The following is a 16,020-nucleotide window of genomic DNA, read 5'->3' as shown; positions in this document are numbered from 1 at the left end:
ATGGGCGGGCTTGGTTAAAGAGGCAAGCTCAGAGGAAAATAACTGAGCAGAGGATGAGAGTAGCAACTCTGAACATGGGGGCAATGACTGGAAAAGGGCGAGAGCTGGTTGACCTCATGGAGAGAAGGAAGCTTGGAGTGCTGTGTGTGCAGACCAGGTGGAAGGGAAATAAGGCAAGAAAACTAGGCGAGGGTTATAAATTTTATTACAGTGGAGCAAATATGAAAGGAAGAAATGGTGTAGGAATAACATTATCGAAAGATTTGAAGGTAAGTTTGCTTGGAGTGAATAGGAAAAATGACAGAATTATGAGTTTAAATCTGGAACTGGGAGCAACAATAGTCAATGTGGTGTGTGCCTATGCCCTGCAAACTGGATGTACAGCGGAGGAGAAGGATGCATTTTGGGAGGAGATGGACCAGGAGCTTAGAATAATTCCTGCAAGGGAAAGGGTAATTATAGGTGACCTGAATGGCCACTTGGGAATTAGTAGGGAAGGGATAGAGAGAGTGCATGGAAGTTGGGGTGTGGGCGAGAGAAATGATGGGGGAGAAAAAGTGATTGATTTTGCAGTGGCTTTTGACCTAGCAATGATCAACACCTTCTTTGAGAAAAGGATTAACAGATTGATTATTTACAGTAGCAGTGGCAGGGAGAGCCAGATAGATTTGCAGCTGTGTAAGAGGGACCATCTGACAGAGGTTAGAAATTGCAAGGTGATAAATGGGGAGAGTGTAGCAGCGCAACACAGGTTAGTGGTAATTGATTGCAGACTGAGGAATTGTAGAAGTAAAAAGACGAGAATGGACGGAAAGATTAAGTGGTGGAAATTGAAAGAGGCAGAACTGAGAGTCTTGGGAAAGTGCTGGAAGCAGTAAGGTTACATGAGGATGTACAAGAATGGTGGACCGAGAATAGTAAAGTGATTCTAAGGATCGGTGAAGTACTTGGAAAGTCATCAGGAAGAAGACCCCCAAATGATTAAGAATCATGGTGGTGGAATGATGAGGTGCAAGAACGGGTAAAAACCAAGAAAGAAGCCAAGAAGAAGGCAGATCTATCAGGACAAGAGCAGGATAAAGAAAACTATAAGCAGGCAAAGAAAAGTCTATAAAGAGATGGAAACACCAGAAGGAGAGAAGAAAATATTACAAATTGCTAAGGCCCGAGATGCTGCATCTAAAGGCCTGACGCAGATAAGGCAAATAAAAGATAGCAATGGTATAGTTCTAGCAGAAGAGAATGAAATTAAAAGGTGGGAAACTTATTTTGAAGGACTATTGAATGAGGAGAACCCAAGAACAGTATTTGAAGATGGACTCCCAAACGAGGCAGTTACCATAGGAGTGACTAGAAGAGAAGTAGAGCAAGCAGTAAAGAAGATGAAAAATAGTAAAGCCGCAGGACCGGATAATATACCAGTAGAGGTATGGAAGAGTCTTGGAGAGGAAGGCATAGATATCTTGTGGGACCTGATGCGAAAGATCTTCAATTAGGAAAAGATGCTAGAGGAATGGAGAGGAAGTCTAATCATCCCCATCTATAAGGGGAAAGGAGACATCCAGGAATGTGGCAACTACAGAGGCATAAAGTTTATAAAGATATGATGATATGGGAGATCATTGAGAAGAGACAGAGATGAAACAGCAATTGGTGAGGAACAATTTGGATTCATGCCTGGAAGAGGGACTGTAGATTCAATATTTGCTTTGAGGCAGATGATAGAAAAACATCAGGAGAAACAGAAAGGATTACACATGGTCTTTATTGACATGGAGAAGGCATATGATCGAGTACCACGCCAGGAGCTGTGAAGATGTATGAGAGAAAAGGAAGTCCCTGAGAAATATGTAAGAATCACCCAAGATATGTATGAGAGGGTAGAAGCACACGTTAAGAGCAGTATAGGCCTAACAGAAAGTTTCCCAGTAAATGTGGGACTACATCAGGGGTCTGCATTGAGCCCTTACCTATTTGATCTGGTCATGGATGTAGTAACACAAGGTATTAGAGATCAGTCTCCTTGGTGTATGCATTTTGCTGATGATGTTATACTGTGTAGCACTAGGCGAGAGGTAGTAGAAGAGAAACTGGAGGAGTGGAGAAGAGAAACTGGAGGAGTGGAGAAGAGAAATGGAAAATAAAGGATTTAAGATCAGCAGGAAAAAGAGAGATTGAAAAATGGGGAGAATGGGGAAGTTAGTTTACAAGGAGAGAGATTGAAAAAAGTTGAAAAATGGGGAGAATAGGGAAGTTAGTTTACAAGGAGAGAGATTAAAAAGAGTTGAAAATTTCAAGTATTTAGGATCAACAGTTGTAGAGGATGGTGATCTGGGGGCAGAACTAAACCACAGAATACAAGCAGGATGGAAGAATTGGAAAAAAGTGTGTAGAGTACTAAGCGACAGGAAAATAGGGGTAAAGTTGAAAGGTAAAGTACAAAGGACAGTAGTGAGACTGGCAATGATGTATGGAGCAAAAATGTGGGGAATAAAGAAGACAAGAGAAGAAGCTGGATGTGGCAGAGAGGAGAATGTTGAGATGGATGTGTGGGATGAAAAGAAAAGATACGATATGGAATGAGGTAATAAAGAGGTACCACAGGAGTTAGAGAACTATCAGATAAGATCCAAAAGTGAAGACTGAGGTGGTATGGTCATGTCATGAGAAGAGATGAACAGTATATTGAGAGGAGAGTGATGAAAATGGAGGTACTGGGAACGAGGAGAGGGAGACCAAAGCGAAGGTGGATGAACTGTATCAAGGATGACCTTCGATCAAAGAGATTAACCAGTGATGAAGTGTGGGACAGAGGTAGATGGAGAACCCTGGCCAGAAACATCGACCCCATATGAAAGTGGGAAAAGATGTAAACAAAGAAGACGGAAATATATATATATATATATATATATATATATATATATATATATATATATATATATATATATATATATATATATGAACACTGAATATCCAAAGGTCTCTTGCATTACTCAAAACAAAACTAGGTGATTACTTTCCTTGAACTGTTATAAAAATAACCTCTCACTTCGGTTCTTAGTCAGGGAATACGAGCAAAGCACTAAGAAAAAATATTGGTGATCGAAATAATACACACTTTACAAAAATAAATATATTCTATAAAAAGTTACAACAATTAAAAATTAGCACCAAAATTAAATCACTCTAAATATAAATCTGAACTTATCCTTAGAATAAGACAAAAGAAAGACACCTTGAAAAAATTATACAATCACTAGTTTCACTTGAAATTAATTTATAAAAATATTTAATTTTGATAATTAATGGAAAGAGTTAACACTTTAACACTCTATTGAACATAAAATAATGAAATTGACATACAGTTAACTCCCCGTTAACACGAGGGTTGTGTTCCTGGAGAGGTCGTGTTAACGTAACATAATTTCTCAATAGGAAATAATGGGAATAGGTGGGTGTTACGTTCCTGGACAGTTGGAAAGTCTATTTAGTAATGGCACTCCATTTTTTCTTTTTTTATGAGAGAGAGAGAGAGAGAGAGAGAGAGAGAGAGAGAGAGAGAGAGAGAGAGAGAGAGAGAGAGAGAGAGAGAGATATTAGAACGGGTCAGAATTGAAGGATTTGGGGGGATATGATTGCCAACAATTTGCTCAACTGACTCCGAAAGGAAAATAAAATGCGTGGAATATAATGATAAATCAAGCTACAGAATTAATACAATGCTAGAGTGACCTGGTAAAAGTTGAAGTATTAAGAAAGACAATTTGTTGATTAGAAGCAGCCTTATGCAGTATAGTTGTTTCCTACTGTAACAGTTATCGGCTATGAGCTTCACAATTCCTCTCGATTTAGATATATAAAAGTAAATTGGTTACTTATATGTGCTTATATAACCCTGTGTATTTACCTTCCTTTTTTGTGGTGGGGTTACTTTTTATCACCTTGTGTATGATTTGATTTGACAGAAATGATAATAATGACAATCATTTAAATATTTTTAATGTGCTTTCGTGAAGACACCTCCACTAAGAATATCTCTTTACTGCCAAAAATATAATTACTACTACGATTGATGATGGTTATAGTTTAATATCTCCAATAACATTAAAAATGATAATGTGACCAAAATCATACGCACACACAGAAAACACACAAACGGAAGACTTATGGGCACAACGTGAGGAGGTGGGCGTAAGCCTCCATGGGTGCGCTGATGTGGAGAGCAGGTCGGAGGGTGTGGGTTGAAGAGCTGTTAACAAGTACGAGTCGGCATTGACTGTCGGTGAGCAACATCAACAAGATGGAAATGGGAGAGGAAATCCACAGTGAGGATTGGCAATGTGACGTTAGCAACACAAAATTTCAAATGGTATTTGGCGCTCCCAAGCGATAATGTGAGTGTCTCATAGCAATGGGGAAATCCGTTAAGAGCTACCAGGCGGACGTCAGCAGGCTTAGAATGACCACGTCGTGTCCTGGAGAGTGGCCTTGGTAGAAGAGAATGACATGCACAAGTGTCTAAGAAAAACTGCATGCCCCTACCTGTATCATGTAAAAAGAAAAGATTAATAATATGGGAAGACAAGTATTTGGCCACTGAGAGCCGTTCGCACATTTCTTTGCTGCAGCCCTAAATCTGCAGTGGTAGTAAGCATAAGTGCGGCCGATGGGCATCAGTAAGTAAGTGGCTGGAGAAGCAGTAAGTTAGGGAGTGAGCGAGGAGCAGCATATATGGGTGGTGGGTGGCTTTGTCGCCACTCTGGCAAAACACGGGGTAGGCGTCTGTGTCCTACCGCATTCACATCTGCATCGGTCGATGTTGATAGTTATCCTCTTCGTCAGGAGTGGTTGAATAGGTGTTCTCTTCTTCAGGAGTGGATGGGTTGATGGAGGTCTTGAAGGTGGTGAACAAGCTGTCCATGAGGGCATCGACTTTGGTCATCAGGTTCTTCATGGGCAAAATATTGACATCGGGGATAGCAGCGCATACAGGTTTGGGTAAGTGCCATACCCAAAAGGCATAAAGTAGGTTCACTTCCCAAGGAGAGTCGTCTGCGGCAGGTTGCGGGCGATCGATACTAGTCATTTCCTTGATAGCAAGTGAAGCCTTTTGGTCCCCCAACATTTGTTGAGAAAGCTGACAAAGCTTGGCTATACGGGCAGCTGGCGATGGCAAGTACTGCTCCAGGAGGTATTTTTTGAAGGCACCATACTCTACTGGGGCATTCCCTTGGTCACAAAGCCAATCAGAGATTTTTGGAAACGTATCCTTGGGGATCGCCGCGAGTACATAGTCTGCTTTGTTGCTTGAGTGAGTCATGCCCTTGATGCAATACTGAACTTCCACAAACTGGAACCAGGCGAACACTTCTCCACTGGCTAAGGGCGTAAGTTTGATTGAGGTGGCGTGTGTCAGAGTCAGGTTTGGTGGGCGGCACTGTAACAAGCAGGGCACAGCAGTGTGAGGGGAATGCGGGAGGGAGCTGGTCACTCCGGTGGTCAACAACTGTGCGAGTCGGATGATAGGTTGTAGCTGAGAGGCAAGGTGAATACAAGTGACTTTATTTCATCAGGTAGCGAGTTTATACACATGAAGTTCTGGACAAGAATGTCACAAAAGTTCAAACATACTTTTTCATGTAAGGGCAGGCTTAATCAGGTTCTGTTAACAGTGAAAGGGAGAGCGATATATATATATATATATATATATATATATATATATATATATATATATATATATATATACTGTATATATATATATATATATATATATATATATATATATATATATATATATATATATATATATAAATACCACTACAGTGTATTGAGCATGTGTGAAGCACATGCAGTACAGAACTAAGAAAATTTCCAGGTATAGACTGGCATAGAAAAACAATAAATAGACGAGAGTTGAAGGACATATCTGAGGCCTTTGTCCTGCAGTGGAACAGTTAAGGCTAATAATATATACAGTGGCAGTCCTACCTTACATGACGCCCTACGCAAACCTCACCTTCAACGCAACCCCCTTCTCTGTTCCTGTTCGCTAACATAAGTTTAAATCCCCCAATACTAAGGACAGGAGTAATTTTCACAAAGTAAATATTATTAAATTATTTCACTTTTGCTACACTTTAAACAAAAAAAAAATTGCACTACAGCACCACTATCTTCTAAAATCTGACTTTTTCTCAAAGTACCTTTCTATGAAACTACTTTCATTTTACTACAGTTTGAACAAAAAATTTATATTATACAGTTATTGCACCACAGTACACCTACCATCTACACTCTGACTCTTCTAACCTTCCTTGATGCAAATAGGACATTTGCTCAGTTCTGGTGCAATCTGTTTTGATGATGGCCAGACCGCTAACATGCTCCTATGACATTGTTAACCTCAGATAGGATTTGATGAGTTTGAGTATTGAAATGCTTCTCTCAGCTACAGCAACTGTGACTGGAAGTGATATCAATTCTGAAAGTAATCCACATATTTGGATATATTTCAGCGAGCTCCCTTTCATGCATAAAAGTGTGTAGCTTAAGCAAGGACATGGTCTTTGATGAAAAGTCATGCAGAGTTTTTCAGCTCCAGTGCATGCTCTCTGCCATACAAGTCAAAATGTCCCTGAAACTGTAGTATAGTACTTAGGTTCTCACACTGTTCTGTCAGCTTCTTGAATGTGAGATTTTGGAAACACGTCAACACTCCAAACTTCTCTCCTACAGTTTCAAACTTGGAAAATCAATCTCGAATGGCTAATATTGCAGCATCAAACACTGAATGAAAGAATGTTTCCTCCAACTTCTTCAAAGCGTTAGTCAAGGGCACATCAAATGGTTCAGAAAAATTATATTTTCATAATAGAATAAATTTTTGAACATACTTACCCGCTGGTTATATAAGAATGGCTATAGTCCCTTGGACGCTCCGCAGAAATTCGAAAATCTCGTGGCAATCGCAGATATGCCAGGTGTACACTAGCGCCCTGGCGATAGATAGGCCAAACTATTCCAATTACTTCAGACCTTCCGTGCCACTTGGTCTCTAGAGGGGAGGAGGGCGGGATCATAACTTATATAACCAGCGGGTAAGTATGTTCAAAAATTTATTTTATTATGAAAATATCATTTTTAAACATAAAACTTACCCGCTGGTTATATAAGAATGGCTGATTGACACCCTTGGTGGCGGTCAGACAGCAACATGATTGGAAATTCACTTAAGAGTTGAATATAACCACTTAAGAGGTTCGTACCTGATAAGGGAGCTGACTTCAATGGTTCTCTATCTCATTCTATCTGCTATCCTTACGAGATCCAGCGGTCCACTCAGGGGGCTGAAGATCTCTAGGAGCTGTCAAAAGGTTCAATAACCTATAACATGACAGGACCTCAACTAATACCCTTGTTCCGGGCGCTCTCTAGGAACAAAATGACCACCTGACTAAATCAAAGATTATGGAAGATTGCCGACCAATCTTCACGTACAATCATAAAAACATATAAAAGTTCCAAGAGAAGAACAGGGGTACTAGGAATTTAGGGAAATATAGTGGTGGATATTTCACCTACTACTGCACTCGTTGTTACGAATGATCCCAAAACGTAACCGTCCTCATAAAGAGACTGGAAACAGTATAAGTAATGCAAGGCGAATACAGGATTACCCCTTCAACAGGCTGTATGCACGATGATTTGCAGAGAACAGTTTGCTTAAAAGTTACAGAATCTCCCACAGCTCTAACTTCATGAGTCTTTACTCTTTCGACAGCTTAAGATCTGTCACACCACAGTGTGAAAGAGCCTTTGTAATTAAAGTCTATACGAGATGATAGAGTGTTTAGGACATAGATAGCGCAGGCTTTTTGACCGTGCACCCAAGAGCCTTGAATAGTCTCTTAACTCCTTTAGTCCTGTCCAGATAAAACTTCATCGTTTTAACCGGACAAAAAACTCTCCTCAACCCTTCACAAACCATATCCGAGAGGATAGTGATCTCGAAAGATTTAGGCCATGGATGAGAAGGACGTTTGTTAATGACCAAGAATCCAGGTTGCAAGGCGCCTATGGCTTATCCATTCTGAAGTCCATGTTCTTGCTAAAAGAGTGAACTTCACTGAATCTCAACTATTGCCAGACTTACTCAGAAAAGTCTCCAAAGTTAGACCTTAAAAAAAGAAACCAAGTGTAAAGGCTAGAATCTGTCATTACCGCGGAATTCCAGAAACAACCTCTAAATTCCAGGCTGGCGAATCTTGCTAACGCTTCTAAGTCATCTCAAATGATATGAGAAGATCTTTAAGGTCTTTATTTGATAGATCCAATCTCCCGCGTCTGAAGACAGCTGCCCGTATACTCCTGTACCCCTTGATGGTCGAGGAGGTAAAAATGTGTTTTCTTCTAAGGTCTAAGAAGAAATAGGCCACTTGTATTCTAGAGTTACTAAATGAAGAGACTGCTTTAGCTCTACACCACTCCATAAAACCTCTTATTTGGGCTGCAAAACCTTGAGGTAAAGGTCCTTTGTACAAGCGATAGCCTCAGCTGCCTCCTTCGAACAACCCTGTAGATCTTAGGGGTTTTCCGAAATAATGGAAGCAGCTAGACCTAAAGCTTTATGGTTTAAAATAAAGTGTTCGTGATCCTGACACTGGGAAACAGACTGATGACATGCTTCCAGCATGCACTCAGCATGGTCCCAGCATGAGTCCAGTATGGTTCCAGCATGCTGCATATGCTCAACATGTCGTGAGAGAGAGTCAAGATCTAGACTCTTTTAGGAGAAATTTTTTCCCCCCGAGAATCGTAAACACTAAAAAGAGATGAAATTGACCTCTTTTAGCTCAGACCAAACCTACACTCGCGGGGCAGCGTGTGCGCCAACTCAAGCGTGAGCGATGGCTGTGAGAGATCATCAACCGAGTCCCGTGAGCGACCTGGGAAAGTCCTTATGACATTTCCACAGCGACCTGAATGTATCCAAATGCTGCGAGATACCGTCAACAGTAGTCGCTAGACCCCAGAGGAAAGTACTAGACATTCCCCCAAACTGGGGAAGGAGAGGAAGCATGAACAGAAGCAAACTGAACACCTTTTCTTTCGAAGAACTATGTGTCTTACAAAATTTTGGTGCTGACACGTCGCCTTCTTTTGAAAAGAAAACCTCCGGTGAACATCAGTTACTGCAGGATAAGTTATTAGAAAACATACGACTCCTGAAAGGTCTTGGACGTATTGTTGGTGACTACCAAGTCTAGGTTTTGTGTCCTTCGACGAGGACAAACTCTTTCTTCCCTAAAAGTGCATAAGATTCCAGAGGAAGAGCTAGGATTTTATGCAACTTGTCTGACTTCCGCTTTTCTCGTGGAAGAAAACACGCTCGATTGCTTCCAGTTTAAGCATCGCGACACCCCTGCTGCAAGGGTAAGTCCTGTTCGCATGCGTACATGACGAGTAACTTCCTAGTCTAGTAGACAGAGAAAACGCAGAACGACATCCCCGTCAGGGAACTGCGTCCTATTAAGCAGAAAAAAGTCACAAGATCCGTGATACCATAGCAATGACGAACCGATCGCTTCAAGAAATTCAAACTTCGCTCTTCTCAAGAGACTATGTCACATGGTTGTGACGTCATAGTTCGACAATCGTAGGCGATGAAAAGAGCTTTACTTCATCATTCCAAAGCGGAGAGGGAACGTCTTGGACTGTATTGACAGGATCGCTCCGTGGAACATACGTTTAGCGCACAAGGTCCGCGATGTACCTTAGCCTATCGACCTTCCTTCTCCCAGGGGTTGGGAAGTAAGGAAGAGGTGTCGGGCTAGCAGTAAGACGAACACGAACAAACACCTCCTCCAGTGCACTGTGCTATGTTTATGAGCCACTGAACAAGAGCGTTTTAAACCATAATACATTAAATCATAAAAGATCTGCCTGTGGTGGGAGATATACTCTTACGCTCTATTCTCATAAAGGCCTTAATGCACTTCCTGCTGTTGCAGCTGCAAGCGCTGCATCAACCTCTACAGTAAGGTTCTTTACTTTTCTGAGAATGATTTAATGTTAATTTATTTATTTTCTTATTTCCTCACTGAGCCATCTTTCCCTATAGGAGCCCTTTGGGTTAAAGCATCTTGCTTTCTCGACTAGGGTTGTATCCTGGCTAGTAATAAAAATAAAATAAATAGAGTAGCGAAGTGTCCACACTGACGCTGAAGCGTCCACACTGACGTGGAAGTGTCCACACAGACGCTGAAGCGTCCACACTGACACTGACGCTCCGCTCCGTTGACGTTCCGCTCCATTGACGCTCGCACCGCTCCGTTGACGTTCCGCTCCATTGACGCTCGCACCGCTCCGTTGACGTTCCGCTCCATTGACGCTCGCACCGCTCCGTTGACGTTCCGCTCCATTGACGCTCGCACCGCTCCGTTGACGTTCCGCTCCATTGACGCTCGCACCGTTCCACTGACGCTTCGCTCGGCTCTGCTGTCTGTCATGTCGCTTGGTAGCATGCTCTGCTGCCTGGCAAACGTCGGCGCTCCTGAATATACTTATACTAGGCGCTATGAGCGGTCGGTTGGCGTTGAGCAGGTAATCGAAGCGATGCATCCACCTTCTCCCACCATTGAACATTGCGGCTGGTAGGCCGCCAGTGCGACAACGAGTCATCACCGGAAAAGGCATGTAGCCAGTGGTACTGTATCAAAACCGGAAACGTGACACCCAACCGCACTGCCAACGGCAGACTGATAAGACTGCATAACGAAGATAGTTGCTGTTAATGTCTAACAGCAAAGATCAAGTCTAACAGCAAAGATCAAGGATCAACCTTAGGCGAAACGTATGCAGCATTATCTTCGTCGATCCCATAGCGCTTCCCACTGTCGGCAGACGACACCCATCTGGTGGACCTGGTGGCACTACGTCCGCGACACATGAAACGTAACACGCGCAGAATGAATCTAATTTTGTTTTCAGTTTCGTGCGAGGGTGAGCGTTCTGGGGATCGACAGAAAACGCTCGAGAGGACTTCTGTTCAGGTCTTAAAAGATTGTAACGCCCGGCTACCCTCTCGATTCCTTTCGCCGTTCGACTTAACTTCTCCCCTGGGTCCGGGAGCTTGACAGAGGTCTAAGGCTAGGATAACGACAGGTCAGAATAGAAGCACCCTCCACTGAATAAAATTCACTGCCTAATTTAGCACTGAAAAATTTACATTTTACTCTTTGATAAAAAGATATTTTCACAATTATTGAAAACCAAAGTATACGCTCTCTCAAACGAAATGAATCCCGTAGAGAGAGACTTACAATTCTGTCACTGGTTTGAATGGGAATGCAAAAGTCACTGAATCCCATATAAATGCAACAAAATATTAAATATAAAATATTACCTTAATAGATATAAGAAAAGAATATCTATAAATTAAAATAAACCCTTAAATTAAGTGGTTCCAATAAAAGGCGAATTATCACCCGTACCCATTGGAACATCTACAACTAATATATGAACAATTTTAGTATTCCAAAAACCACCAAGTAAACAACGATACACAGAATCATCCGCTATATCGATTGTAAAGAATACTGCGTCGTATAAACATTAACTGAACTGTAACTTCCTTTAATCACTGACTAAAGAAAAATACCGAAAGGACCAATTAATTGCAAAATAACATGTTCCTTTTATATAGTACAACTTAAAAACTAGAGTTGTAAGAAGAATGTACTATTCATAAAAATCGCTACAAAGAGATATCGTAATATCGTAATGATACTGACAACTGCGTAATAAAAATAAACTGAACGCTAGTTAATCTTTGAAAACAGATCGAAGATTATCTAAAGAAAACCTATTAAAAGGATAAAATTTTAAAAATAACAAGATCCTTTAATTTAATTTAAAACTTAATACTTCAAAAGAAAGAATACACTTATCATTCTTTGTAAAAAAGCAAGCCAGACTTTTAGCCTACGTCATAAGGCTGTGACGTCATCAATGGACGAGATGTTTACATCCCGCCCTTATGCTTTCTTGAGGTTTAAAATATGTTGAAAAACCTTCTAATCCTACCTTTTAAGTTATAGACACGTGATCACAGATCAAATAAACATATAAGCGAATGCCAGAACCCGAAAATTAGGTATACATCACCAAAATGCTTCTAAAATCCAGGTTAATCACGAGTGAATTCCAACACTTCTTGCTCGCAAGAGCACAGGGAAGGTTCTGAAGTAACTAGAATAGTTTGGCCTATCTATTGCCAGGCCGCTAGTGTACACCTGGCATATCTGCGATTCTCACTAGATTTCGAATTTCTGCGGAGCGTCCAAGGGACCATAGCCATTCTTATATAACCAGCGGGTAAGTTTTATGTTTAAAATTGCTGCTTTGTGGAGCTCAGCCATTATTCTTTTAACATCAACTTGCATGTTAGGAGACTGTACCAGCTAGCTCATGTGCTGAATTTGGAGCAACAGGTCATACTACACAACTCAACAAATGACAAAGTGATATGTCCCAACCTCCTGTACCGCACATGTTTCACACACACTCATATATTGTAACGGTATTTTCTTTTTATTGTTATCTCATTCTACACCTCCCTGTTAACAGAACCAGTTTAAGCCTGTCTATTCTTGAATTGATCATTTTAAATATTTGTGACCTTCCACTAAAGCTGTTGTAATAAAAGCTCCCTGTCTGTTGAAATAAAGTTAGTTGCATTCTCCTCGTCTTTCAGTTACCACCTAAATGGCACCTCATACATTTGGTGACCAGAAGAGTGTCCGTTCCGTTCCGCTTGCCTCTTCACCGCTGGGCCCTACTGTTTGAAGATGTGCCCACTGAACCTGCCTCTTCGACACACACCGCCTCAATGAAACTACTGCCTTTCACAAGCGGAGAAGCCTTTGCCTGGTTTCAGCGTGATGAAGTTCAGTTTCACATCAAGAGTGTGACTTACTCAAGAAACAAAGCAGATTAAGTTTTTGCGGCGATCCCCGGGGGCACATTCCCAGAAATCTCAGATTGGCTGTGCGAGCAGGGGAAAACCCCAATAACTTACGACGCCCACAAATTCTACCTCCTGGAGCAGTACTCACCATCACTGGCTGCCCACATAGCAAAACTTTTCCAGCTCTCTCAACAATCATTGGGAGACCAAAAGGCTTCGCTCGCTCTCAAGGAAATGACCAGTATCGATTGCCTGCAACCTACCGCAGACGGCTCTCCTCGTGAAGTGAATCTACTCCATGCCCTTTGGGTACGGAGTCTACCCAAACTTGTACGTGCTGCTATCCCTGATGTTGATATTTTGCCAATGAAGGACCTGATGACCAAAGTCGATGCCCTCATGGACAGCCACTTCACCACCTTCCAGACCTCCATTAACCCCTCCACTCCTGACGAAGTGGACAACTAAGTGCCAGAGCAGCGACAAACCCACCCACCACCCACATATGCCACCCCTCGATTATGCTCCAAACAACGACTTCTCCAGCTACTTACTGATACCCATCAGCAATAGTTATGCTACTACCACTCCAAATTCAGCGTCGCTATGAAGAAATGTGGGAATGGTTGGCAGGGGCCCAAAATCGTCTGAGTAGGCCATTGCTTGCGGTGGTGGCCTTCCCTATCACTAATGTTTTCCTTTTACATGATGCAGGCACGAGTGTGTGCATTTTGGTAGACACGAGTGCTTGCTGTTCTCTTCTGCCAATGCCACTCTCCAGGACATGACGTAGTCTGTCTAAGACTGCCGATGTCCGCCTGATAGCTGCCAACGGATCTGCAATACCTACCCATGGTTATGAAACCCTCACATTAACATTTGGAAGCGCCAAATATATTTGTAAATTTCTCGTAGCTGACGTCACATTGCCAAACCTCGGTGCGGATTTCCTCTCAAATTTTCACTTCCTGGTCGATGTAACTTACCGACGATTAGTTAACATGGATTCATACTCCTCGACGTCTCTCCAAACAGCACTTCCAGCCTCGCTTTCCACATCAGTGTACCCACGGATGGCTATGCCCACCTCCTCACGTCATACCCAGATGTTTTCCATCCAAAACTTCGTCAAACAACCATGGTTCCCGCCAAACACAGATTTATCCCCATATCATGACGACAGGGCTCCCAGTATTCGCCAGATTCAGGCGTTTGGCACCTAATCGTTTGGCAGCCGCTAAACAAACATTCACCAAAAAGGTAGAAATAGGCCTTTGCCAAGAGGCCTCAAGCCCATGGTCGTCACCCTTACACATCGTTCTGAAAAAAGATGGCTTTCGGCATCCGTATGGGGATGGCAGGTGCTTGAACATGTAGACAGAACTGAATCACTACCCCCTCCCAAACATCGCCGACATGACCTCCTAATTGCAGAAAGCAAAGGTTTCCGCCACACTCAACCTCCTTAAGGGATATTATCAGGTGCTCATGAACCCAGAAGACATTCCCAAGACCACCATCACCTCTTCCTTGGGTACATGCACCTTCAATTATTCCTGTTTTGGCCTTCGTAATGCTGGGGCCACTTTTCAACGTCTCATGGACGACCTCTTAGGGGACCTCCCCTTCTGTATATGTTAGGTGGATGACATACTTGTGTTCTCTTCCTGCGAAGAGGAACACCTCCATCATCTACGCATCGTGCTCAACTGCCTATAACAGAACAGCCTTGCAGTCCGGTACAACAAGTGTACCTTTGGGGCCAACGATGTATTATTCTTAGAGCACCGCATCACTCCTTAAGGAGTCGACCCCCTCCCTGAGAAGGAAGCAGCCGTTCAGGACTTCTCTACGCCCTAGATCATCAAAGCACTAGAAAAATTCTTGGACATGATCAACTATTATCAAACTTTCCTGCCTGCCCTCGCCACCACTCTTGCCCCCCTCTACGCCTCCCTCAAGGGCAAGCCAAAAGACCTGAAGTGGGGTCCCCTTCAAGAAGTGTCCTTCTGCAATGTAAAGAATGCTCTACCATCTTCTGCTTCTCTCACTGTTCCCACGCCACATGCACCTCTCCCCTCCACCAATGCCAGCGACGTCGCCATTGCGACAGTACTCGAGCGGTTGTCAAAGGCTCACCCCACCCATTGGTCTTCTTCAGTAGAAAACTGTCCAAGGCAGAATCCAGCTACTCTACCTTTAACCATGAATTGCTGGCGGTGCACTTGGGTGTCTGTCACTTTCGCCACTTCTTGGAAGGTATGCCCTTCGTCATTTGCATGGCCCACATGCTTCTGGTGCACGCCTTCACTCAGCAGTTCGACGCCTGGTCCGTCCATCAACGCCGATATCTCTCCACCGTGGCTGAATACAATTGTACACTTCAACACGTCCATGGGAAAATGAATCCCGTTGCCAATGCCCTGTCAAGAATCACATTTGACCGCCATTCACCTGGGATTGGATTACAACCCCTTGGCAGAAGCCCAACAAAAAGCTACAGAGTACTATGCATGTTGGACATCCTGCACATTCCTCCATTGGGAGGATGTCCCTCTCGACGACTCCTCTGTGACGTCAGTACTTGTAGACCTAGACCGTGGATACCTGATCCCATGCGCCGACAGGTGTTTAATTTCATTCATGGCCTTTCACATCCCTCGCACCATTCTACTGCACAGTTACTGAAGACAAAGTTTCTTTGGCATGGCATTATTAAGGATGCTAAAGATTAGGTCTGCGCCTGTACTTCATGCCAAACCTCAAAAGTACATTGACACACAGATTCAGGAATGGGCATCTTTCCTCAACCTCAGGAGCACTTTTCCCACATTCACAATGATTATGTAGGTCCCCTACCCACATCTCAAGGATATTGTTACGTGTTTACCGTCATTGACCGCTCCACTCGCTGGACTGAAGCCATTCCCATGGAAACTGCAACGTTCGCCACCTGTACATCTGCCTTACTCTCAGGATGGATAGGGAGATTTGGTATCCCTAAGCATATTACTTCTGACAGGGGTACCACTTTCACCTCTCAATTTTGGACA

At 42.8% G+C, this 16,020-nt stretch overlaps 1 protein-coding gene across 1 annotated transcript in view; it reads left to right on the top strand.

Moving 5' to 3' along the window:
* Positions 1 to 221: 221 nt before the first annotated feature.
* The window catches only part of LOC137615889 (craniofacial development protein 2-like), a 16,882-nt gene continuing 1,083 nt past the window's right edge, over positions 222 to 16,020 (top strand). Inside the window, exons 1-2 of the mRNA XM_068345575.1 lie at positions 222 to 751; positions 4,873 to 4,998. Of these exons, the coding sequence (XP_068201676.1) occupies positions 222 to 751; positions 4,873 to 4,998 (656 nt within the window). The remainder of the gene's footprint in view (positions 752 to 4,872; positions 4,999 to 16,020) is intronic.

The sequence above is a fragment of the Palaemon carinicauda genome, chromosome 22, assembly GCF_036898095.1.
Source record: "Palaemon carinicauda isolate YSFRI2023 chromosome 22, ASM3689809v2, whole genome shotgun sequence".
NCBI lineage: Eukaryota > Metazoa > Arthropoda > Malacostraca > Decapoda > Palaemonidae > Palaemon > Palaemon carinicauda.
The sequence above is the reverse complement of the archived record's forward strand: the minus strand, read 5'-3'. Positions and strand labels throughout refer to the sequence as shown.